At 39.8% G+C, this 24,861-nt stretch overlaps 1 protein-coding gene across 2 annotated transcripts in view; it reads right to left on the minus strand.

The window, feature by feature from the left end:
• Positions 1–24,861, minus strand: part of LOC149137956 (uncharacterized) — a 151,795-nt gene that overhangs the window by 108,685 nt on the left and 18,249 nt on the right. For both annotated transcript variants that reach the window (XM_089340229.1, XM_089340181.1), the window contains one exon: positions 3,002–3,199. In XM_089340229.1, the coding sequence (XP_089196355.1) occupies positions 3,002–3,182 (181 nt within the window). In that variant the 5' untranslated portion in view covers positions 3,183–3,199. Of the gene's footprint in view, positions 1–3,001; positions 3,200–24,861 lie in introns of those variants that run through there.

The following is a 24,861-nucleotide window of genomic DNA, read 5'->3' on the forward strand; positions in this document are numbered from 1 at the left end:
CCAGACTCGTCACAACCACCTCATCCAGAGTCTTATGTTACTCGGTTGCGGGAGTATTTCTCCAATCTTTCAGCTATGGGTCCCAGACAACAGTCACCTCCCTCTCAAGTGCCAGCAGACATTGAGTCTTGGTCTCAAAGAATGAAACTGAAAATAGGTGAATAAAGAAAAGAATGCCTGGATAATTTCATCGAGATGTTGAAGATAAGACAGACAGAGAAAAAAGATGGCTGTGGATGACTAAAAGTGATTTGAAACCAGACATGGAGGTTGTAATATGTGCTGCCCAAGAGCAAGCACTAAGAACAAATGACATCAAATGCAGAATAGACAACACACCAGAAAGTGACAAGTGCAGAATTTGTGGATAGAATGGTGAAACCATATGGCATATTACCAGCCAATGGACGCCACTAGCCCAGAAAGAATATAAGAAGCATCATGATGATATAGCCAGGCTTGCCCATTGGACACTTTGCAACAAGTATGGGCTTGACAGAGTAAAAAAGTGGTATAAATGTAGGAAAGTGGTTATACACCATTAGGTGTATTCCGCTTCCGTACATAAGTATAATATAATACAAAGTAAATATCATTAGATAATGATAATAAAACGACTACATGTGTTTCATAACCAATTTTCAAATAGAAAGAAAATATAAATCGATTAAAATTATCGAAAATCAATTCTATTCAAAAATATAGCTAATCTTCAGGTCAAAATACAATAATAATAATAATAAAAGAATGTATATATCAACCAACAATAAATAACAAATGAATGTATATAAAATACTTATTATATTAAAATAGAAAAATATTATTAAAAATATCAAAATTATAAGCGTTCCATAATTAAATTTACGTTTATTATAATATAAGCTAACAAGAATATTATATGCAAAAACTAATTTTAAAATACAATTTGAACGAAGTTTTAGGTTAAAATAATGAAGACAGAAGTAGCACATATCTAAACGATGCTATAGTTTAAACTAAAAGATTTTAGACTAAAATGTTTATTAGAAAGATGACTCATGAAAATATTCTTTCTATTTGAAAATTGGTTATGAAACACGTGTAGTCATTTTATTATCATTATCTTATGATATTTACTTTGTATTATATTATACTTATTTATTGTGCTTTTACTTATTAATTTTTCTATATGTGACAGTGGATTTTCATCAATGTGTTCATGAACCTTGGTTCATTTCACTAAAACTATATATATATATATATATATATATATATATATATATATATATATATATATACCGATATTCATGTCGTTGACTTTTGGAATTTCCTAATTCAATTGTGTTGTTGCAATAAAAGGTATGTTTACATATTTGGGTAGTTAGGGAGAATAGAAAAATAAGTTTCATACAAAATTTAATACTTGCATCATTGAGCAATTTTGAGAGAGGTAGGTGAGAGGTGGGGGGAGGAATTATTATTAATATTATTATTATTATTATTATTACTATTATGATTATATGTTTGACTTTTGCTTTGTATTTGTACAAGTTGACTCGAAATCTCACCTGGAGACCTCAAGAGACAAGTTAGAATTTCAAGTTGGTGTTATGACTAGGGTATCATATATTTGGTTTTGCAAAGAGTGTTGTTCTAGAGAATGTCTAATTAAACAAGAAAATTAGTCGCCACTGCCATGTAAGCTTTTACATTCTATATTTTTCAGCAGGAATATTGTCTTGAAGTCTGGTAACCAGCAGTCTCTTCATTTTGGAAGAATCTTTCTTAGGTTACTTGGAGAAGACAAGATACAACAATTCTGCAGATTGACAATGTGAGTCGCGATTCCACTATCCACTAACCTCTTTGGTAGCATTTCGGGTGTTGTGCCAAGTGCACCAATCACCAGAGAAACAATCGTCATCTCAGTCTTCCACAATCTCTTCATCTCTCTGGCCAGGTCTTGATATTTCTTCATTTCCACAATTCTTTAAACATCGTTTCTATTTTTATATTTATTTCTGTACTGCCCCCAGGGGGCTAAAAATAGAGGGGACAAACAAAGAGATTAAATTAATTACATCGACCCCAGTGCGTAACTGGTACCTGTTTAATCGATCCTGAAAGGATGAAAAGCAAAGTCAACCTAGCCGGAATTTGAACTCAGAATGTAATGGCAGACAAAATACTGCTAAGCATTTCACCTGGTGTGCTAACGATTCTGCCAGCTCGCTGCCTTGTTTCTATTATTATATTGCAAAGTCTTTGATCTGATACATGACACATTCATTTTCTGTTTGTTTGTTTTCTTGTATGCTATTGTGGATATTTGAGGCAGCAATATAAAGCAGGATGCCCTTCCTGTCACCAACCCATAACTATTTCCCAAATAAAGAATATACTTGGCAATAGAGAGACAACTCCAGACATGTTTCAGTGTTGAGACCTCTTCATTATAAAAGCGTAACCATGACAGCCAGATTGTTAATGATTAAAGAGTTTTAATGAGTGGACACAGAATGGTGTGACAACTGGAAACAGAACAATGCTCTATATTTTCTCTATTGTACCTCGTTGATCGTACTTTAGCCTTTCAGCCCCTAGCATAACCCTTTCGGTTCCTCACTCCATTTAGTAGAGGGAGTTTGTTTTCCATTTCTTTTTCTGTCTTGGACATCACTTGGCAACCACACTAGTAATGATGGTAGGAAAAAATGTCTCCAGTCCACTCTGTAAAGTGGTTGGCATTAGGAAGGGCACTGAGCAATAGAAACCATGCCAAAGCTGACCCTAGAGGTCAGTGCAGCTCACCAGATCCTGTCAAACTATTTTAACACATTCCAATATGGAAAATTGATATTAAATGACGATGATGATGATAATTTTTAACATTGCTTTATATTAATTTAATGTGTTCACAGCAATTACATACAGATTGTCTAACCCATGCCAGCATAGACAACAGACTTTTGATGACGATGTCTGTAAATGATTTCATGAAATAAAGAATATTTCTTCTAACCTTTTTCCGATTCAAAAGTGATAATAACTTTTCCAGAATCTTGGATCCGTTCTGGTATTCCTTTAATAGGTCCTCCATTTGATCTACTCTTGTTCTCAAAATAAGACAAAATGGCTTCCAAACGGAAATCAGTTGGGACTCCTGACACCAATATTGTTCTGCCCTCATCATCTCCTCCCATATTCAAGGTAGATATTTCTGCAAAATAAAACCAAGATTTAATGCTAAAAAATATCAGTTACTACTCACCATCCATGTAACAATATATGGCTATCCGCATCATAAACATCCACTTTACATGCCTGATGTAAACCTGAAATACATGTAGCCTTCAAACAGTCCAGATATGCTAGAAGTAACAGCCAAAGCTTTTCAAAAGTTCACCCAACTATTTTTAAAAGAGACACCTTACCACATGGAGTAAAAGAGACACCTTACCACATGGAGTAAAGGCTGCAAAGACGTTCAGATAAGTAATCTCTGGATTCAACCTAGCAAAGCCTAATTCCCCATTTTATATCATTCATATTTCACTCCTATAGCTCATTTACGATCTATCTATTATTATTATTATATTCATTATTGTTATTATTGTTATTATTATTGTTATTATTATTATTATTATTATTATCATTATTATTGTGCTGGTGGCACGGGAAAAACAACATTTGAGCAAGGTAATTGCCAGTGCCACTAGACTGGCTCCTGTGCAGGTGGCACATAAAAACACCATTTGAGTGTGGTCGTTGCCAGTACCGCCTGACTGGCCCGCATGCCGGTGGCACGTAAAAGCACCCACTACACTCTCGGAGTTGTTGGTGCTAGGAAGGGCATCCAACCGTAGAAACTCTGCCAGATCAGATTGGAGCCCGGTGCAGCCATCTCGTTTGCCAGTCCTCAGTGAAATCGTCCAACCCATGCTAGCACGGAAAGCAGACGTTAAACGATGATGATGATGATGATGATTATCATCTATATATATGTTTGTATGTATTTATTTGTGTATATACATGGATGTTCCTGTGTATGTATGTATTTGTGTGTATATACATATGTATTTATGTAAATAAATGCATGTGTTTTTATGTATATAAGTGCATGTGCATATATATATTTTTTTCCTGATTCACAAAATTTATGTATATATTTGTAAGTATCTGTCTCTCTCTCTATATATATATGTAGTGAAACCACCTCTCTCACGGTTATTTATTTACAAATGCGAACGTAGCAGGTAACAACTCTTTCCCGCCTGCTGTGTCATCACCTGACTGACTTTTATTTGCGCGGCAATTGTCTCCAGTCCTTTCGCGCCAGGGTGCAAACCGACCAATTGTGGCCATCTAATAAGGTCATGTGAGAGAGTGTTTTTCTGATGGTTTCTGGAGCCTATCTGTACCTATAAATAGCCTGCTTTATACGCGCCACTTTGTCGCGGCTTCAGACCTGCTGAGGTCTGGTCGTTGACCACACGTAACACCAACCAGCCAGTTTCCAGCGACGACATCAACACCATCGTTCAACTGTTTACTACAACCTTCGTCCCCAACGTCGCCAACGTCAACATGACTTCTCCATGTACAAAAGCTACCAACAGCTAACCAAACAGCAACCGCAGCTTCTCAACTGTTTGTGTGAATCGCCTCACCACGAAATAACAGCCAGAATTCGATACCTGCGAAAACCATCTGTATCAAGAATCCGGCCCGGCATAGAAGCCTCAACTGCACGACAAGTGACTTAGCTCTGCCTCAACCTTAACCTCTTATATACAGACTTTCTAACTACTGTGTACCTTAACTGAGAACTGGTATTTTCTTATCCTATACTCTGTATCTCTTGCATTCACATACATATATTTGTATACACACTCTTTTGTTTACATGACGGCCTGTCTTACATTGTGTTTTATTATGTCGCATTCACACACACACACAGACGTACAGTTTAATGCTCTAATAAACCTTAGTGTTATACATCTTTATCGGTTGACTCCCTATCCTGTCCTTCCTGGCATTTACTAGTTCTATTATGTTATAGTATTATAATATATTATCATATATTTTTGTGTTGACCGTGCGATGCGTTAAAAGGAGCCTGTTTCCATTTGTCACCATTTCTCCTTTGGTTCGCACGGTCGTCTACAAACTGGTGACCCCGACGTGATCCTGTTCATACAGCCGGCGTGATTCTGTTCATACAGCCCGACGTGATCCTGTTCACACAGCTTCACTTAAATGGTGACTAAGTGCCAGATATAGGACCAACCGTTCTTTCAGTTTTTCACTACTATTATTTCCTGTTTCGTCTGTTTGTCTTCAACAAACCGACTGGTGCGACACTATGTAGTGAAACCACCTCTCTCACGGTTATTTATTTACAAATGTGAACGTAGCAAGTAACAACTCTTTCCCGCCTTGACCACCGCTGTTGTCCATCACCTGACTGACTCTTATTTGCGCGGCAATTGTCTCCAGTCCTTTCGCACCAGGATGCAAACCGACCAACCGTGGCCATCTAATAAGGTCACGTGGGAGAGTGTTTTTCTGATGCTTTCTGGAGCCTATCTGTACCTATAAATAGCCTGCTTTATACGCACCACTTTGTCGTGGCTTCAGATCTTCTAAGATCTGGTTGTTGACCAAACGTAACACCAACCAGCCAGTTTCCAGCGACGACATCAACACCATCATTTAACTGTTTACTACAACCTTCATCGTCAGCGTCAACACGACTACGCTACGTACACAAGCTACCAACAGCAACCGCAGCTTCTCTTAACCTTGTTTGTGTGAATTGTTCACCACGAAATAACAGCCAGAATTCGACACCTGCGAAAACCATCTGTATCAAGTAGCCCGGCCTGGCATAAAAGCCTCAACTGCACAAGTGACTTAGCTCTGCCACAAACCTCAACCTCTTATATACAGACTTTCTAACTACTGTGTACCCTAACAGAGAACTGGTATTTTCTTATCCTATACTCTGTATCTCTTGCATTCACATACATATATTTGTATACACACTCTTTGTTTACATGACGGCCTGTCTTACATTGTGTTTTATCCGGAACGATGGAATACCATCGCAAATCCGTCCACCGTATTCTGGACCCTACAGAGTACTATGGAGAAAGGAAAAATACTTCCTCGTTGACAGAAATGGCAAGCCAAATACTATTAGTATCGATCGACTTAAGAAAGCTATCGTCGAACCCGAATTCTCCGCATCATCGTCCACTCCGAACCAAACCGACACAGTTTCGTCAGCACCTCCTGCAAGTACTTCAACGTCTTCACAGCACCCTCGAACAAGAAGCGGGCGAAGAGTCCGCTGACCAGCGAAATACATACAAGTTTGCTATTTCAAAAAGATTCCAGGCGAGTGATTTACAGGCACCAATGCTTTAATTTCCACACGAACAGCTACAAAATTGATTTATATTTTTCTTTCAACTGAACTTCACAAGGACCATACCTGTAACACTTATATCGCATTAATTCAATTTTCTGTTTCTCATATTAAATTAAAATTAATCTGCTTACATTCAATCAGACTCAAATGAACTGAACATTTTATTCATAAATTGAACATTTTATTCATGAACTGAACATTTTAATCATGAACAGAACATTTATGCATCACCTGAATTTTTTGTCTGCATACCTTCTCAATTTGATTCATATTTTGCATGTACCTTTTCTCGTTCACTTTGAAAATGTATTGTTGCATACACACCCGCATGCACCTTTTCCTCAGTGCCCGGCCTCGCACACGCATCTGCACACATGGTTCATACACACACGAATGCTATCTCTGTCACATTCATGCACCACACATGCCTATCTCGCCTGTTTTCCATGCTCAATGCGCCCTTGTAGACACAACTCATCTCTGTAAGACCCTAGGCTGGTCACGCATACATAGAGAAAGTTGTTTGTCCCTTACAACGTGCCAGCATGTCACACTTTTATTCCTGCACGATCGAGGCTTATAATACCTCATGCACCGGCTGGCAAAATTTCTCCTCAACCATTCCAAGGCCTTTATCATGCATTTCTTTGTTTCCTTTCTTCGTTCGCTTCCCTCCCAGGAAGCTTACTGGCGAGGAGAGTGATATAGGAACCTGGCAGGCGTGAAGTGGATTCGATCCACTTTACCCATATTTGAATAGCTAGGCGGAAGCGGTCTCCACCACTTGACCCTTTTCTGACCTCTTCTACTCCATCTAGAATTGAGGTAAACAAGCTAAATCCTTTGCACTCACTGCCCTGCTTAATGGCTATATAAACAGGACACTCCAAGCAAACTTCTTTCTCTTTTTTAGTGACCAGTGGTCACTTGACGTCTCATGGAGAATGATGCCAGGCTGATCAGCTACAACTTGGCAGAGGGAGAATAACTTTACTGTCAGCCACTGTCAGACAACGGCGCCAACATTATAACCCTACCATCTCTCCCTCTATACAATTACTGCTATAAAAGAAGGAACATACAGATACAGGCCTACATTCTCAACCTTGCATGTTTTATATACTATTACACTGGCCTACCCGTAGTGGTATGGCAACATAGAATGTAACGGCAAAAATAAATATTTTCTTATAAAAAAATGATGTCCATTCAATCTTACAACCGTTACATATATATATATATATATATATATATATATATATATAGTTGAAATTTACAGGAAGACAAAAGACAAAGACAGGTGTATTAGTTTGACGCTCGGTAAAGTGAGAAGGTCTTTTATGTTTTGAGCCTACGCTCTTCAGCAGAAAAGAATATGAGGAAATAAACAAATAGAGAATATAAAAAACTTGTGGATTTAGCAATCAAGCATGGGCACTAGTTGGGAAAAAAATGCTTGACAAGAGAGGTAGAAAGAAAGGGAGATAATAAAGTATTGGTGATCCCAAAACAAAGGTGTGTGTGTGTGTGTATGTGAGAATGTGTAAGAATGTGTATTTGGATAGAGGCTAGTGACTTTGATGTGTGCATGTGTACGTGAGTGCGTCTGTATTGTGTGCGTGTGTGGATACTCTAAGTATGAATTAGTAGAGATACTTTTGAGCATATACCAAACTTATACCACAATGGAAGTGATGATTTAGTAATTCTCCTAGAAATACTTTTTACTATCGATTTTAATACATTATTTCAGAAAGTAGCAGTTCATTAATTTTGTGTCTTAAAACCTATCATGTACTTCTTAGTTTATAATCAGTGCATAGGTAGTAAGCCCTATAGCATTAACTTTCCTTTAGTTAATATTGGGTTGCAGTCATTATAGATACAAGCTAATTAAGTAAATAAACAATTTTAGTATTTTTAGATACTTGAATTATTTTTGTATATATACTTCCTGATTTTAGTGATTAGGCTATTTTATATCCTTTTCTATGGTGTTTTCTACCCTACCTGACCATTTTAATACCTTATAATTGCATCTAGACAAACCTAAATTTTTGTACCCCTATAAATTCATCCTTAGCTTATCATGATGTCGTAGGAGAGAAATGTGTCTGCATGGATGCCCTGCTCGATCTGTCGAAAAGGTGTAGGTAGAAACTCCATAAGATGTACCCAGTGTAAGCTATGGACACATAAGAGGTGCAGCAATATCAAAGGCAGATCAACTAGGAAGTTAGTTTTTGTATGTGGCAGATGCGCAGGGGCAATAAACACTGAAAATGCGCAGAGAACAACTTCTGTCACATTCCAGGCAGAAAACTGGATGTAGTTGATAGCTTCCGATATCTGGGTGACCGAATTAGTAGTGGGGGTGGATGCGCTGAAAGTGTAGCTGCTAGAATAAGAATAGCCTGGGCCAAGTTTAGAGAGTTCTTACCTCTGCTGGTGACAAAGGGACTCTCGCTCAGAGTAAAAGGTAGACTGTATGACGCATGTGTACGAACAGCCATGCTACATGGCAGTGAAACATGGGCCGTGACTGCTGAGGACATGCGTAAGCTCGCAAGGAATGAAACCAGTATGTTCCGATGGATGTGTAATGTCAGTGTGCATACTAGACAGAGTGTAAGTACCTTGAGAGAAAAGTTGAACCTAAGAAGCATCAGTTGTGGTATGCAAGAGAGACGATTGCGCTGGTATGGACATGTGGCGAGAATGGATGAGGATAGCTGTGTGAAAATATGCCACACCCTAGTGGTTGAGGGAACCCGTGGAAGAGGCAGGCCCAGGAAGACCTGGGATGAGGTGGTTAAACACGACCTCCGAACATAACTGAGGCAATGACTTGTGACTGAGACCTTTGGAAATATGCTGTGCGTGAGAAGACCCGGCAAGCCATGTGAGACCAAAATCCAAGGCCTCTGCCTGGGATGTAGCCAGCCCAATTACACGTAACATTCCTTCTTTGAACACTAAACTCTGCTTGCAAAGACCTGTTGAGGCAAGTGAAATCGAAATCGAACTAAATCGGTAGACTGGCACCCATGCCAACGTCTCTTTCATTGAACACTAAACTCACGTTGCGAAAACCTGTTGGGGAAAGCGAAAGTGAAATCGTGATGGCACCTGTGCCCAGCGTTGCCTTCCTGGCACTCGTGCCGGTGGCACGTGTAAAGACATTCGAGTGAGATCGTTGCCAGTGCCGCTGGACTGGCTCCTGTGCAGGTAGCACGTAAAATACATGATTTTGAGAGTGTCCGTTGCCAGTACTGCCTGACTGGCCTTAGTGCCGGTGGCACGTAAAAGCACCTACTACACTCTCGGAGTGGTTGGCGTTAGGAAGGGCATCCAACTGTAGAAACTCGACCAAATCAGGTTGGAGCCTGCTGTAGCCATCCGGTTCACCATTCCTCAGTCAAATCGTCCAACCGATGCTAGCATGGAAAGCGGACGTTAAATGATGATGATGATTAGTCACCAGTAATTTGATATTATAACTTGTATTGGTGATATATTAATGAGTATGTAGTGTTTTATTATTAACTTTTGAATGATGAAATAATGTATTTCACTCTTAAAAATATTAGTTAAATTAATTTCAATCATGTTTTGTTTGGGAAAAAGTTTTATAAGATTTCAACTTACATTATAGTAATATCTATGGAAGACTGGTGGGATTATTAATTGTATGAACTTAAGATGGATTAGGAATTTAGCATATAATTTAGTTATTGCAGTTTATTATTAATATTGATACAATGTACATTGGTTTAAATGTGTCTTGTTCTAGTTTTAGTAAGGTTATTTAGTATAACTTTTATATTACACTATGGAAGACGGTAGAAACTACAATTTTTGTATGACTATTAGTCACTGTTTAGTTACATATTTAGGAGTTGGTTGTAATTTACATTTTGCATTTATTTATAGATACAATTGTATATAGGGTTAATGTGTTTGAAAGTTCTGGTTTCTTTGGTTTGTTTCTTCCCAAACAACACTTATTTTAGCACTGATGACTTGGCTGGATTGAATGGTACTGTCCAAGTGTCGAAACCATAATGATTTCCGTGGGGCAGCTGATGATGGAGATATGTTGGATTGTTAGAATGGCTGTAGAATAGTATTACAACACATCCTTTCGATATAAATATATACATATAAATATCATCATCGTCATTTAATATCCATTGTCCATGCTGGTATGGGTTGGACGGTTTGAGCAGGATTTGTAAGCTGAGGGACTGCACCAAACTCCAGTCTTATATGACTTGATTTCTATGGCTGGATGCTCTTCCTATAAGAATAAAAATGACCATCCTGAAATATAACAATGTGTGTGTGTGTGTGTGTGCGTGTGTGTGTGTGTGTGCACATGCATGCGTGTGCATTTGTGTGTGTATTAACATATATATATTTTAATAATTAATATTGCTATATGATATATTAATGTATATATACGAGGGACCAGCTACCCGAATGAACAGTACCCTGGTAGATAAAGCAATTAAAGATATGAAGACAGGGAAAGCACCTGGCCCATCAGGAATCACTGCTGAGAGAGTAACAGAGAGGGTCACAGCCCAACTAATTAGGGAGAGAGTTAGCCTGAGATGCAGTTTGGTTTTGTGCCAGGCAGAAGCACCACTGATGCTATATTTCTCATAAGGCAACTGCAGGAGAAATACCTAGCCAAAGATAAACCTCTGTTGATCTGGTTTTTGTTAACTTGGAGAAAGCTCTTGACAGAGTCCCTCAATCCCTTATCTGGTGGTCAATGTGGAAACTGGGGATAGACGAGTAGTTAGTAAGAGCTATACAAGCCCTGTACAGGGATGCTGTCAGTAAGGTGAGGGTTGGCAACAAGTGATGTGAAGAATTCCGAGTAGAAGTAGGGTTTCACCAAGGACCAGTCCTTAGCTCCCTCTTGTTCATTATAGTTCTCCAGGCAATAACAGAGGAATTCAAGACAGGCTGCCCCTGGGAGCTCTCCTATGCTGATGACCTTGCTCTAATAGCTGAGTCACTTCCAGAACTAAAGACGAAGTTTAGGGTGTGGAAGCAAGGTCAAGAATCGAAGAGCCTTAGGATAAACCTAGCAAAGACCAAAGTTTTAGTAAGAAGGCTGACAAACCACAAACCCCTTCAGGTAGATGGCCCAGCTCGATCTGTAGAAAAGGTACGAGTTGAAACTCCATACGATGTAACTGGTGCAAGCTATGGACACATAAGAGGTGCAGCAATATCAAAGGAAGGTTAACCGGGAAGATAGTTTTTGTGTGTGGCAGATGCACAGGGGCAATAAACACTGAAGATGTACTGAAAACAAATTCCATCACATGTCACGGGGTAAAACTAGAAGCAGTTGATAGCTTCCACTACCTAGGTGACCAAGTCTGTAGTGGGGGTGGTTGCTCTGAGAGTGCTGCCACTACAATAAGAATAGCCTGGGTTAAGTTCAGGCAGCACCTACCTCTGCTGACAACTAAGGGCCTCCTGCTCAGAATGAAAGATAGACTGCATGATGCATGTGTGCAAACTGCCATGCTACACAGCAGTGAAACATGGGCCATGACTGCTGAGGACATGTAGAGCCTTGAAAGAAATGAAGCTAGTATGCTCCACTGGATGTGCAATGTCAGTGTGCATACACGACAGAGTATGAATGCCCTGAGAGAAAAGTTGGACATAAGAAGCATCAAATGTGGTGTGCAAGAGAGGCGACTGCGCTGGTATGGTCATGCATTACGTATATGGATGAGGACAGCTGTGGGAGGAAGTGCCAGACCCTATTTGTGGAAAGAACCTGTTGAAGAGGTACACCCAGGAAGACATGGGATGAGGTAGTGAAGCATGACCTTCTAACGTTGGGCCTCACAAAAACAATGACAGGCGATGAAGACCTTTGGAGTTATGCTGTGATTGAGAAGACCTGGCAACCAAAGTGAGATCACAGCCATGGCCGATGCCAGTGTTGCATGTTTGGCCAATTTAAGAGTACCCCTGATGCATTGGGCAATGTGATATGCTTGAGAAGACCTGTTAAGCCAGTTAATTATAGGTTTGTTAACTATTATTTTGTTGCGAACAGTAATATTCCTAAATGGCACCCGTGCCCAGCGTCGCATTTCTGACACTTGTGCCCGCGGAATGTGTAAGGACTTTCGAGAGAGATCGTTGCCAGTGCCCCTGGACTGGCTCTTGTGTGGGTGGCACATAAAATACACCATTTTGAGTGTGGCCATTGCCAGTACCATCTGACTGGCCTGCGTGCTGGTGGCACGTAAAAGCACCCACTACACTCTCTGAGTGGTTGGCGTTAGGAAGGGCATCCAGCTGTAGAAACTCTGCCAAATCAGATTGGTGCCTGGTGTAGCCATCTGGTTTCACCAGTCCTCAGTCAAATCGTCCAACCCATGCTAGCATGGAAAGCGGACGTTAAACGACGATGATGATGATGAATAGGTTTAATAATAAATCTTGGTATATAAATATTCAATTAAAATCCAGAAAATTGAGAGAACATGTTGAATTTTTGTAGTTAATAACTTACATTAATGCTATTCCTCCATTTTCCTCCATATTTTAATTTTAATATATATATATATATATATATATATATATATATATATATATATATATTTCGAAGAGCGTTTCGAAGAGCTGAGCAGGACACATCATTAAAACGGCTCTTCCCATGGACCGCAAATTAAATTTGTATACACAAATTAAATCTTGCCATGGAGGAATGTAGTGGTGGACAAAAAACAAGACAGGAAAACAAACAGAAAAGGCTTTACGGCCAAACGAGAAAAATTATGTGTGTATGAACGCTGTATATATATGTATATATATATATATATATATATATATATATATATATATATATATATATATATATATATATATATATATATATATATATATATATATATATTTCAGTTTCAGCTTAGAGCTGCGGCCATGCTGATGCACCACCATTTTGCTACACTGTTATTACAGGGAGCCTCTTACAATATGTGGCACTTCGTGAAGAATGGAGTTTGATTTAGCAACCCTCATTTGCACCTCCTGCTGCGAGGTAGGTTCATCTGGGACTCTCGACAGGAAGAGGTCCAGCTTTGATTTAAAAACTTCTACATCTACTTTGTGCAGATTCCTCAGGCTCTTTGGGAAAATATTAAAAAGCTGTGGGCCCCTAAATCCCAAGCTGTTGCAGTAACTGGTCCTGAAGCGCGATGGCATTCCTGGGATCTTTGGTACTATGCAGTGTCGTCCCGTTCTGGCATTGGTGTAGCTTTCAATGCCAAAATTTGGCACAATTCCTTCCAGGATCTTCAGATGTATATTACTGCATACCTCTCCCGCCTTCTCTCCAGGGAGTAGAGTCTTAGCTGTTTCAGCCTTTCCCAGTAGCTGAGCAGTTGCAAAGAGACAATCTTCTTTGTGAATCTCCTCTGGATTGCTTCAAGGTCTGCTGTTAATTTCAGACTGGTGGGTGACCACAGCTGTGAGCAGTAATCCAGGCGGCTGAGGACGAATGTTCTCCAGAGGATCATCATGGTTTCCTTATCTCTGGTTCTGAATGTTCTCAGGATCCATCCAGCCAATCGTCTGCACTTTGTTGCCATCCTGTTAATGTGCACTTGGAAAGAGGTATCATCACTCATGTCGATACCCAGGTCTCTCACTGATTTAGGCTCTGGGATTGAAATTCCCTGCGGACCAGTGTACTCTGTAAGTTTCATATTCAGTTTTGGACGTTGGTAGCACAGGGCTTGGAATTTTTCAGCATTAAACTGCATATTATTGTCCTCAGCCCATCTGTAAACTGAGTCCAATTCCTGCTGCAGGTGTGCAACATCACTGGAGTTCTGTATTTTCTGCGAGACTTGTATCGTCTGCGTAGCTTGCAAGAGTGGCTATCCGGGCACTTGAAGGCATATCTGAGAGAGCGACTATAAAAAGCAATGGTCCCAAGACAGTGCCCTGTAGAACACCGCTCATTATTTGTGTTTTCATAGAGGTGGCTCCATTAGCCACTACTGCCTGACTTCTATCTTTCAGAAAGTCATGTAACCACTCTCCAAGTTTTCCAGCTATGCCAAGATCACGCAGTTTGTGGCATATCACACCATGATCCACTTTGTCAAAAGCTTTTGCAAAATCAAGGTATATTACGTCCACATTTGAGTTGTTGAGTAACTGCCTCAACACCCAGTTGTAATGTTGTAAGAGCTGGGTCAGGCAGCTCCTACCTGGTCGAAAGCCATGTTGGGTATCACTCAGCAATTTAATTTCTTCAAGGAATGCGATTAGTTTTCCTCTGACTATCCTTTCCATGACTTTGCTGATGTGTGAAGTCAGAGAGATAGGCCTATAGTTTTTGGCATCTGCTCTGCTTCCCCCTTTATGGATTGGGCATATTATTCCCTCCTTCAGCTTGCTTGGCAGTCTTCCGTTTGCGAGAAAGCTCTGGAAGAGGATCTGGAGGGGTTTTGCCAGGGCATGCTTACACGATTTAAGGAGGATTGCTGGGAAACCATCAGGGCCAGCAGTTGAGTTTGTGTCCACTTCATGTATAGCTAGTAGTACATCTTCTTCGCTAATGTTGATGTATTCCATCGTAACTGCCTCACTGGTTATAGGGGAGGTAGCAAAGAAGTCCACTGGTTTGTTCACTTGTCTGTGCTCCAATGGAGTGGTGAAGACACTTTTGAATTGCTCATTCAGTACCTCACTGATCCTAGTTGGAATGTCTGTGAGGGAGCCATCCTTTTCGAAGAGGGGTCCAATCTTGCAGCGTACTGAGGCTGTTTCTTTTGCGTAATGAAAGAAGGCCTTTGGGTTTGACTTAATGTTTTTTATAACCCAGGCTTCTTTGTCTGCTCTCTCCTTCACATAGGATTGTTGCAGCCTTTTTTCGATCTCCATCAGTGTCGTCTTTAGGCGGGACCTTTGGCCATTCTTGGGATGCTGGTTGAGTCGATTTGCAACTTTCGTCCGTCGTCTCATGAGGATCTTCCTCTCCCTTGGAATCTTGTTCCTATTTGTTTTGCCCTTGTGCTCTGGGACATATTTCTGGCTTATGGCTTCCACAGTAGACATGAAACTTTCTGGTTTCATGTCAATGTCTGGAGTGGAGAGACATTTTGGCCATTCCTCTCTGAGGATCTCTTCCTGGATCGATTTCCAGTCCACTTTGTGGAAGTTCAGATTGGAGAGATTTTGGGTGCTTCCTTTAGGCTGTATGTCTCTGGTTTCTTTTGGCCCAAACATAGACAGCTCTATTATGTTGTGATCCGAAACTAATGTCGGCGTCACTTTCACATCATGAATGATGTCCGTATTGTTCGTGAAGCAGAGATCTAGAATGTTATTCGCTCTAGTTGGTCTGAGAACAGCTTGTTCCATGAATAGGGCATTGGTGAGGTTGAGCAGGCATTCCATCTGTGCTTGCTTGCGATAAGTCATTCCTGAGAGTATGAGACCTTCGGGCCATTTAACATTGGGGAAGTTGAAATCATCCATAAGAAATATGGTCACATGGTGTTCCAGTTTCATGAGGATTTCTTTAATTCTAGTGAGGCAATCTTCAAATTTGCCTATGTGGTTTGGAGCATCCGGTGGGCAATATGTATTGCATATGACTATATTATGTTGTCTTATGTATACAATTAGGGTGTCGCATACCGAATTTGAGTATGACAGTAAGACCTGGGGTGTGAGGTCGTCACGGATGTATACAGCAACTCCACCATGGCTCCTTTCCCTTCTGTCTGTTCGCAGTATGACATATTTTGGTACGTGTACTTCTGCATCCTCTATATCAGGGCTGAGGTGAGTTTCCACGAGTGCTATGCATAGGGCTTGATTGCATGCAGCAAGGTCTCTCAGGAAAGAAATTTTGCCTTTATTATTATAATGCAACAGGCCCCCAATATTTAGTAAAAATATTGGCGTGATGCCTGTGCAGGCGTTAGGGGAGGCCATCCCATGTCTGTTGACTGTGGTGGTCTTGCGCAGTGGGGGGCAAGGTTCCTCGTCTGTGCTTGGCGTAGCCACGTCAGCTGCTGCACAATCTTTTGCGCCATGCACAAAAAGACCCTTGCTCAGCTGCTGCGTTGCGTATGATTTCTGAAGAGTGCACGTCCTTGAATTTTCTCCTTGGGGACATCTGTCGTCTTTCCTCAGGGAAGTTTTTTCCTTTAAACCTTTGTAGTTTTGGCGGGGTGTCGGGTGGGCAAACCGGCAGTTTTTGCCGTCTTCCCCATGCCAACATTTGCCTTGCAGGTAAAATTTGCAAGTTTTTGGGTGCCTTCCAAATTTCTTCTTTCCTTTGGTGTCTTGGATGGCATTGGATCCACCTTGGGATTTTCTACTTTTTGTTCTTCCTTTTCTTGTGGGTACTGTTTTCCACTGGTTATCTATTGGGGTGAGGGCTCCTTTCCTTTGTAGGACCACTGGCACAGAGGGGTTTCTATTTGCTGCTTCCTTGGCTCCACTATCCTTTTCTGCCTTGTTGTTCATAGGAGTGGGTGATCCATTCTTTTGAGGAGCCACTGGGTCAGAGAGACTTCCGGGTGTTTTTTCCTTTTCCTCCTCTCCATCCTTATCAGCCTTTCCACAATGGTTTTCGATTATGACATCTAGGGTGTCCATGTGTGGTCTGATGAGTGCATACGAGCGGAGGAATTCATTCTTCTTCCGCTCTATCTGTTCAGTGGTTCTGTGAAAGCCATTATTCTTCAGTGCAGTAGTGATGATGTTGTTTGGGGGATCGCCACCAGCAATTTTCCATGCTCGCAACAGAAGATCTAACTCTTTCTTTTCCCACTTTGGTGCCATCTTCGTTTTTTAAGCCCAGAAGGGGAGTAGAGGATAGAGAGGAAGTGAAAGATAGCGGGAGGTAGAAAAGAAGAAACACAGAGGGGGGGGAATAGGGAAAGAGAGAGGGAGATATGAAGGAAAGAGAGAGTGAGATATGAAGGAAAAAGAGAGGGTGATATGAGGAAGAGAGGGAGTGTGGGGTGTTAGAGAGACAGAGGGAGGTAGAGGAGGGGGAGAGAAAGAGAGACAGAGTGAAGGAGAGGAGGGGAGGAGAAAGAGAGACAGAGGATGGGAGGAGAAAGAGAGACAGAGGGAGGGAGAGGATGGGAAGAGAAAGAGGAAGAAACAAGAAAGGATGAAGGATGTGAGAGGAAGGGAGACACGGACTGAGAAGGGGGGAAATGAAAAGTGTATGAGGGAGAGGTTGAAGTGACAGAAGGAGAGGAAGGCGTTGTGAGATGCAATGGAAAGGGAAGAGAACTGAGAAAAGAGGAAGATATGAAAGCGAAGGAGAGAGATGAGAAAAAGGAGTGAGATATGGAAAGAAGAGGAAGATATGAAAGCGAGGGAGGGAGATGAGAAAAAGAGTAAGATATGGAAGACAGAGAGGGAGAGAGATAGGTGTAAAGAGATAAAGGGAGAGAGAGAGAGAGGAAGCGGTACTTATGAAAAAGAGTGGGAGCAGGTAACGAAGATGTGTAGGAGAACGAAAAAGTAAAAATGAAAATTCGTAATTCTAAATGGGATTTGTAATTCAAAGAGTTGTAGAGATAAAGCGAAGAGAAGAAACGAAACGATAGTGAAAAGAAGGGGGGGGGGGTCGTAAAGGTTTCTATTTTTAAAGAGAATCAGAGCTAAGTGGTCGTTGTAATAAAAGTTAAATGAAAATTACAGTGAGAATTCTCAGAAAGTAAACAAGATTATGTTGTAACTCAGATGTTACCTAAGTTAAAAGAAAATAAACAAATAAAAAGGATACTTATTCGTAAAGTAAACAAGATTATGCTGTAACTCAAATGTTACCTAAGTTAAAAGAAAATAAACAAATGAAAAGGATACTTATTCGTAAGAGGTAAAATTCCAAATCCTTGTTCTTGTACGAAGTTTTCTTCCAAAAACAATTCTTTTTGCTTCTTACGTTCGATTGCAAATATAATTACGACGTGTAACCACGCGGTTATTGACGATACCTTTAGCTTGTTTCACTGACTTTAAACTTACTATATTAAACTTTTAGTGTAATATATTACTTTTTTCTTTAAGTCAATATATTACGGTAGACCGTTATGAAGTAACAAGTACTACCTTTTGTCAGTTTTAGCACATTTATTTTCCGCCGATTTCGGTAATCCCTTGTAACTAAGCACGTGGGTTTTCGACGACAACTTGCTTGTGTCGCTGACTTTAATGTAATATATTTAACTTTTAGAGAAATATATTACGTTTTTTTTAAAAATAGTATATTACAGTAGACTGTTCTTATGTAACAAGGTCTATGTTTTCGTCAGTTTAGTAGGTTTTATCGTTGATTTGTGCAATCTCTATTGATATATATATATATATATATATATATATATATATAGGAAAGAGGGTTTGAAAATGCAGAGGTTTTTTAAAGATGTTTATTGATTTCACTGGTTTCACTTTTGTATAAGCTTTGTTGTATTAAAAAATGGTTATCACAAAAGTATTAAAATACAGTTATATAGTCTTTGATAGGAAAATGTTAGGAAATAGAATCTTTGACAATGATAAGAAAATGTTAAGGGGGGGCTTTTTGTTTAAACATTTTACATGAAAGTGTTCAAAATAGGTAGGAAAATAAATTTATAATTATTTTAAGTTCATCAAAAGTCATGATTGTGTAGAAGCATATATACAGAAGGAATCATATTTAAGTATTTTTACAGAATTTGGTCATTCCCCTAAAATTCTGTATAAATACTTAAATATGATTCCTTCTGTATATCTGTTTCTATAGTGTAGAAGTTGATGACATTGAAGGAGACGAATAGTGCTTCTCCGTTGGTGGGTTTTGGTAGATGCTCTAGCATGCCCAGATTGTCTCTAACATTCCACATGACTACGGAATAGAGGCAACAAAATTCAGGTTAGAAAATACCCCGAAGTTCTCCCGGACCACATAAACCAGACTTTTGTTATTGAATCCCTGAAGTTCCTCCTACAAAACAATTACTTCCTATTCGATGCAACATACTATCACCAAAACTGTGGTATTGCAATGGGAACGAAATCAGCGCCTGTCCTTGAAAACCTAATAATAGATTTCTTTGAATCTACCCTATATGAACTTTCACTCTAAACATTTTGACCTCCATTCCACCAGTCATCATCATCATCATCATTGATTAACGTCCGTTTTCCATACTAGTATGGGATGGACGGTTCGACCAGGGTCTAGGAAACCAGAAGGCTGCACCAGGTTTCAGTTTGACCTGGCAGTGTTTCTACAGCTGGATGCCCTTCCTAACGTCAGAAAACTGGCAAAGGTACCTAGACAATTGTTTTATCATCTGGAATGAAACCTATGATAAATGCATGGATTTCAAATCCACACTGTACAATATAAATTCCAATTTTCAATTTACAATGGAATATAGTGAGGAACAGCTCCCATTTCTGGACATTTTGATTTTTAAAAAATCCAACAACCAAATTGCAACTGACATTTACTACAAACCAACAGACTCAAAACAGTATCCCCTTTTCAGTTCATGCCATCCTAAACACACTAAAATAAATATCCCGTTCAATCTAGCAAAAAGGATCTGTACAATTGTATCTGACACAACCACTCAGGAACTTCACCTACAAGACCTCAAAATGACACTCATTGAATGTCAATACCCACCTGCACTTATAGAACATGGAATTAAATATGCCATGAAATTGGACACAAATACACTAAGGACAACAAAACAAAACATCACACCTCACTTTAAATCACTTCCATACATATCAACTCACAACCCCAGAAACAATAAAGCATACAACACAATTATACAAAATCTCCCTCTGCTTACTCAAGACCTGAAAATGAACAGTATCCTAAATACACATAAACTCCTTGAATGCAAAAGACAAGACAAATCACTTAAGAGATTCCTAATAAATGCAAAACTTACGATACCAACAGTTAAAAAATGCCGACGACCTAATTGTGGTACATGCCAATACCTAACTGAAGGCTCGGAATTCACATTCCAGCAAGGAGAAAATTCTCAATTAAGACCTACTTCACATGTGCTTCCCAGAACCTTATCTATGCCCTAACCTGCTCAGGTTGTGGCCACAATTATGTGGGCCAAACAAGCCCTACTTTGAGATGCAGAGTCACGCTGCATATAGAACAAATTCGTTTTCCTCAATACAGGTAGATAGCCCTGAGTGAACATATCGACAGATGCACAAGAAATAAAACGTTGAATTTCCATATCTTTCCATTATACCAATGCAAACATTCAATCTCCTTACAAGAAAGCCTAAACAAGGAAAACCTGTTCATATAAAAGTACAGACCACACCTTAATAATACAAACTTGACCACTTCAAAAATTATACTTAGGAGTTAGTTGTCCCCCTTGCCACCTGTTACCTCCTTTGGTCCACTCTTTAGACTCATTCTTATTTTTCAAACATCCAAAATAGCGAAACCACCTTGTCACAAGAATTGATTACTTCACAATGTCCCTTGAAAGGCTAATTTAAATAGCGAAAACCAGTTGGATATCACTACATCCATAAAATATGTATATATCTTTTAAAATTTGTCGAATTAAATTTGTAGACTGGCACCCATGCCAACGTCTCTTTCATTGAACACTAAACTCGGCTTGCGAAGACCTGTTGGGGCAAGCGAAAGCGAAATCGTGATGGCATCTGTACCAGTGGATCACTAAGAGCACCATCCGAGCATGATCGTTGCCAGAGCAGCTGTCTGGCTTCCATGCCGGTGGCATGTAAATAGCACCATTTGAGCGCGATCGTTACCAACGTCGCCTTCCTGGCATGTGAAAAGACATTTGAGCGAGATCATTGTCAGTGCTACTGGACTGGCTCCTGTGCAGGTGGCACGTAAAATACACCATTTCGAGCATAGCCGTTGCCAGTACCGCCTGACTGGCCTTCGTGCCGGTGGAACATAAAAGCACCCACAACACTCACGGAGTGGTTGGCGTTAGGAAGGGAATCGAGCTGTAGAAACTTTGCCAAATCAGATTGGAGCCTGGTGTAGCCATCCGGTTCACCAATCCTCAGTCAAATCGTCCAACCGATGCTAGCATGGAGGGCGGACGTTAAACGATGATGATAATATTAAACTATGTGAAACAAAGGCTTTCTCTTCCACTTTTTATATATATTTTCCACATATTTTCAACTCATAATTTTGCCATGTGGTGTATACTGAATCTCCAGTATTTTTGCGCCTTTTATATATTTTTGTATTTCTAAATATATCATCATCATCATCATCATTTAACGTTCACTTTCCATGCTGGCATGGGTTGGACGGTTTGATTGAGGACTGGTGAGCCAGATGGCTGCACCAGGCTCCAATCTGATCTGGCAGTGTTTCTACAGCTGGATGCCCTTCCTAACGCCAACCACTCCGAGAGTGTAGTGGCTGCTTTTACGTGCCACAAGCACAAGGGCTAGTCAGGTGGTTCTGGCAACGACCACACTTAAATGGGGTTTTTTTACGTGCATATATATATATTAGGTCATCCCATAATTAATGCATTTTTTTATACATCTATTTCTTTCAAAATTAAGATAAACAAAATTCTTCTTTTAATCTAAAACATACTCTCCTTCGTTTCTACAATGCTTTTCCATCTCTCTAGTAGACTTGCAAAGCCCCACTTCCAAAATTCACTTGTCTGTCATGAAAAATGCTCCTCCAATACAGTTCTGACCTTGTCTACAGAATTCATATTTTTTCTGTCCAAATGATTTTGAAGAGTGTGGAATGAGTGATAATTAGATGGGGTAATGTACATTGAATATAGGGGGTAGGGTTTCGTTTCCCATTCAAACAGCTCCAGCCTTTGGAATGTTATCCTTCTGGCCAAGTATTATCCTGATGAAAGAACACCTTTCGTCTTGAAACCAAGGACAGCCATTTGTCTTTTAACACTGACTTAAGCTGCTCAAAGTAGATCTCTTTTATTATCATTTAGTTTGGGTTGAAAAGTTCAGTGGACTAAGCCTTTCATATCCCGGATAACAACACCTTACATGAGTGAAGACTTTCTTTAGCCTGGGGTGCCGGTGTTTCTCCTTTCCCTCACCAGTCTGGCATTCAACATTTTTATAGAGAACCCATTTCTCATCACCAGTCACTATTAGGTCTAAAGAAGGTTCATTTGTGAGAGGTGACAGCAAAGAAGAGCACACAGTCACTCTCTGCATGTGATTAGACACAGAAAGTTTGTGAGGAACTCTTTGACCCAATTTGCTGACTTTTCTGAAGGCACACAGGTGTCAATGAATAGTTGAATGATCAAATCCAAGCTTCTCTGCTAGTTTCTGAACAGTTACTATGGGATTATATTCCACCGGGGGTCGCAGGACATCCTCGTCATGCTCAGTGAATCTTCCAGGATGAGGCACATCTTCAAGGCTGTAGTTTCCGGCTCAGGATTTCTGGAACTACTATTGACACTGGCTTAAACTCATAAAGCAAAATATGCCGAATATGCCCCTTTGCCATTTCTATTGTAGCTTTGAAATGATAACTGTTAAAATTTAACTGCACTCTTCAAAACTTGCACTAAGAATAAGGACAAGGTAGTATTACTAGCTGCTTTTATAGCAAGTTGATGCAGGTAATTTACCATTCCCGTGACTTTTAGTTCATGCAATTGAAAAAGACTGCATTATTTATGGGATTAGGTGAGCAGTATTAAATTGTTGGATCAGATGATAAAAGTTATGGAGAGAGTCATAGCCCAACTAATTAGGGAGGGATTTAGCCTAGGTGAGATGCAGTTTGGCTTTGTGCCATGGAGAAGCACCACTGACACTATATTTCTGGTAAGAAAGCTGCAGGAGAAATACCTACCAAAAGATTAACCTCTGTACCTGACTTTTCTTGACTTGGAGAAAATCTTTGACAGGGTCCTGCATTTCCTATCTGGTGGTCAATATTGAAACTAGTGATAGACAAGTGATTGGTGAGAGCTGTACAAGTTATGTACAAGGATGCTACCAGTAAGATGAAGGTTAGCAATGAGTATGACAAAGAATTCAGGGTACAAATAGGAGTTCACCAAGGATCAGTCCTCAGCCCCCTCTTGTTCATCATAGTCTGCCAGGAATTAACAAAGGAATTCAAGACAAGCTGCCTCTGGGAGCTCCTCTATACTATCAGTATAGAGGAGCTCCCAGGGACAGCCTGTAAGAGACCTTGCTCTTATAGCTGAATCACTACCTGCCTCACAGAGGCAAAGTGGCCAAGTTCCTCTTGAGCGTTGGGCCACACAGTGGCAAAGTGGCTGAGTTCCTTTCAAGTGTTGGGCCTCGTGGAGGCAATGACCAAGACCATTTCCATTATGTCATGCTTGAAAAGAAGGCCCATTAAGCCATGCCAAATTGCAGTTGTGACAGATACCAGTGTCACGCAAATGGTACCTGTGTCAGTGGCACATAAAAGCACTCATTACACTCTCAGAGTGGTTAGCATTAGGAAGGGCATCTAGCCGTAGAAAACCATGCCAAATCAGACGAGAGTCTTGTACAGCCCTCCAGTTTACCAGCCCTAAAAAAGTTCATACATTTGATGAAAAATTTCAGAAATTTAGTTAGTAAATTCTAACTTCGGGTGCAGCATTTTAAGTTTTCTCTCATTTTGTCTCATATTTTACCAGATTCAATACTTAAGAATATTCTAGCATTCTACACCTGCATTTTTCATTCTAGCATTCACATATACAATCTCTACACCCTGAAGACAGAGTTCAGTTTTGTCCACTGTTTAATTGCTTTCATTATTGGTTGCATATTTAGCTGGACTACATCTGCCAACATTATGAAATAACTCTGAACCCTCAGAAACAGCTGTCGGACTTGTAACACCATATCTTAGCCTCTTTAATTTTCTGTGTCAGTGTAAGCTTCTTCAGTTTATATATAAATATCAATATATTTATCATCTGAAAATTTTCAGTCTTTCCTTTCTCTCTATTCTCATGTATACATGTATATATAAATAGAATATCAAAACGAAGGAACTTAATTTGTGTATCTGCATCATTCTCTCTCTCTCTCTCTCTCTCTTCTTCTTCTTCTTCTCTTGTTCTCATATTCCTTCTCTCTATTGTATACACATAATTACAGTTAACCCTTTACCATTCAGATTCCTCACTCAAATCCAATGCTTATCTATTCACCTTGCTTTGAATCGATGCCATTATCTCATAGCTTAAACATTTTGATAATGGGATTATTTTGAGATGCTCTCTGTTTCTTTCAATTAATATTAAATATAACAAAGAATTTAATAAAATAACATTGTTATCATTAAGCTAGTGTTAGGAACATGAATTGTGACTAAGGTTTGGTGGAAGATTTTCATTCAAAACTTATGAAAA

The sequence above is a fragment of the Octopus bimaculoides genome, chromosome 1, assembly GCF_046866305.1.
Source record: "Octopus bimaculoides isolate indiv1 chromosome 1, ASM4686630v1, whole genome shotgun sequence".
NCBI lineage: Eukaryota > Metazoa > Mollusca > Cephalopoda > Octopoda > Octopodidae > Octopus > Octopus bimaculoides.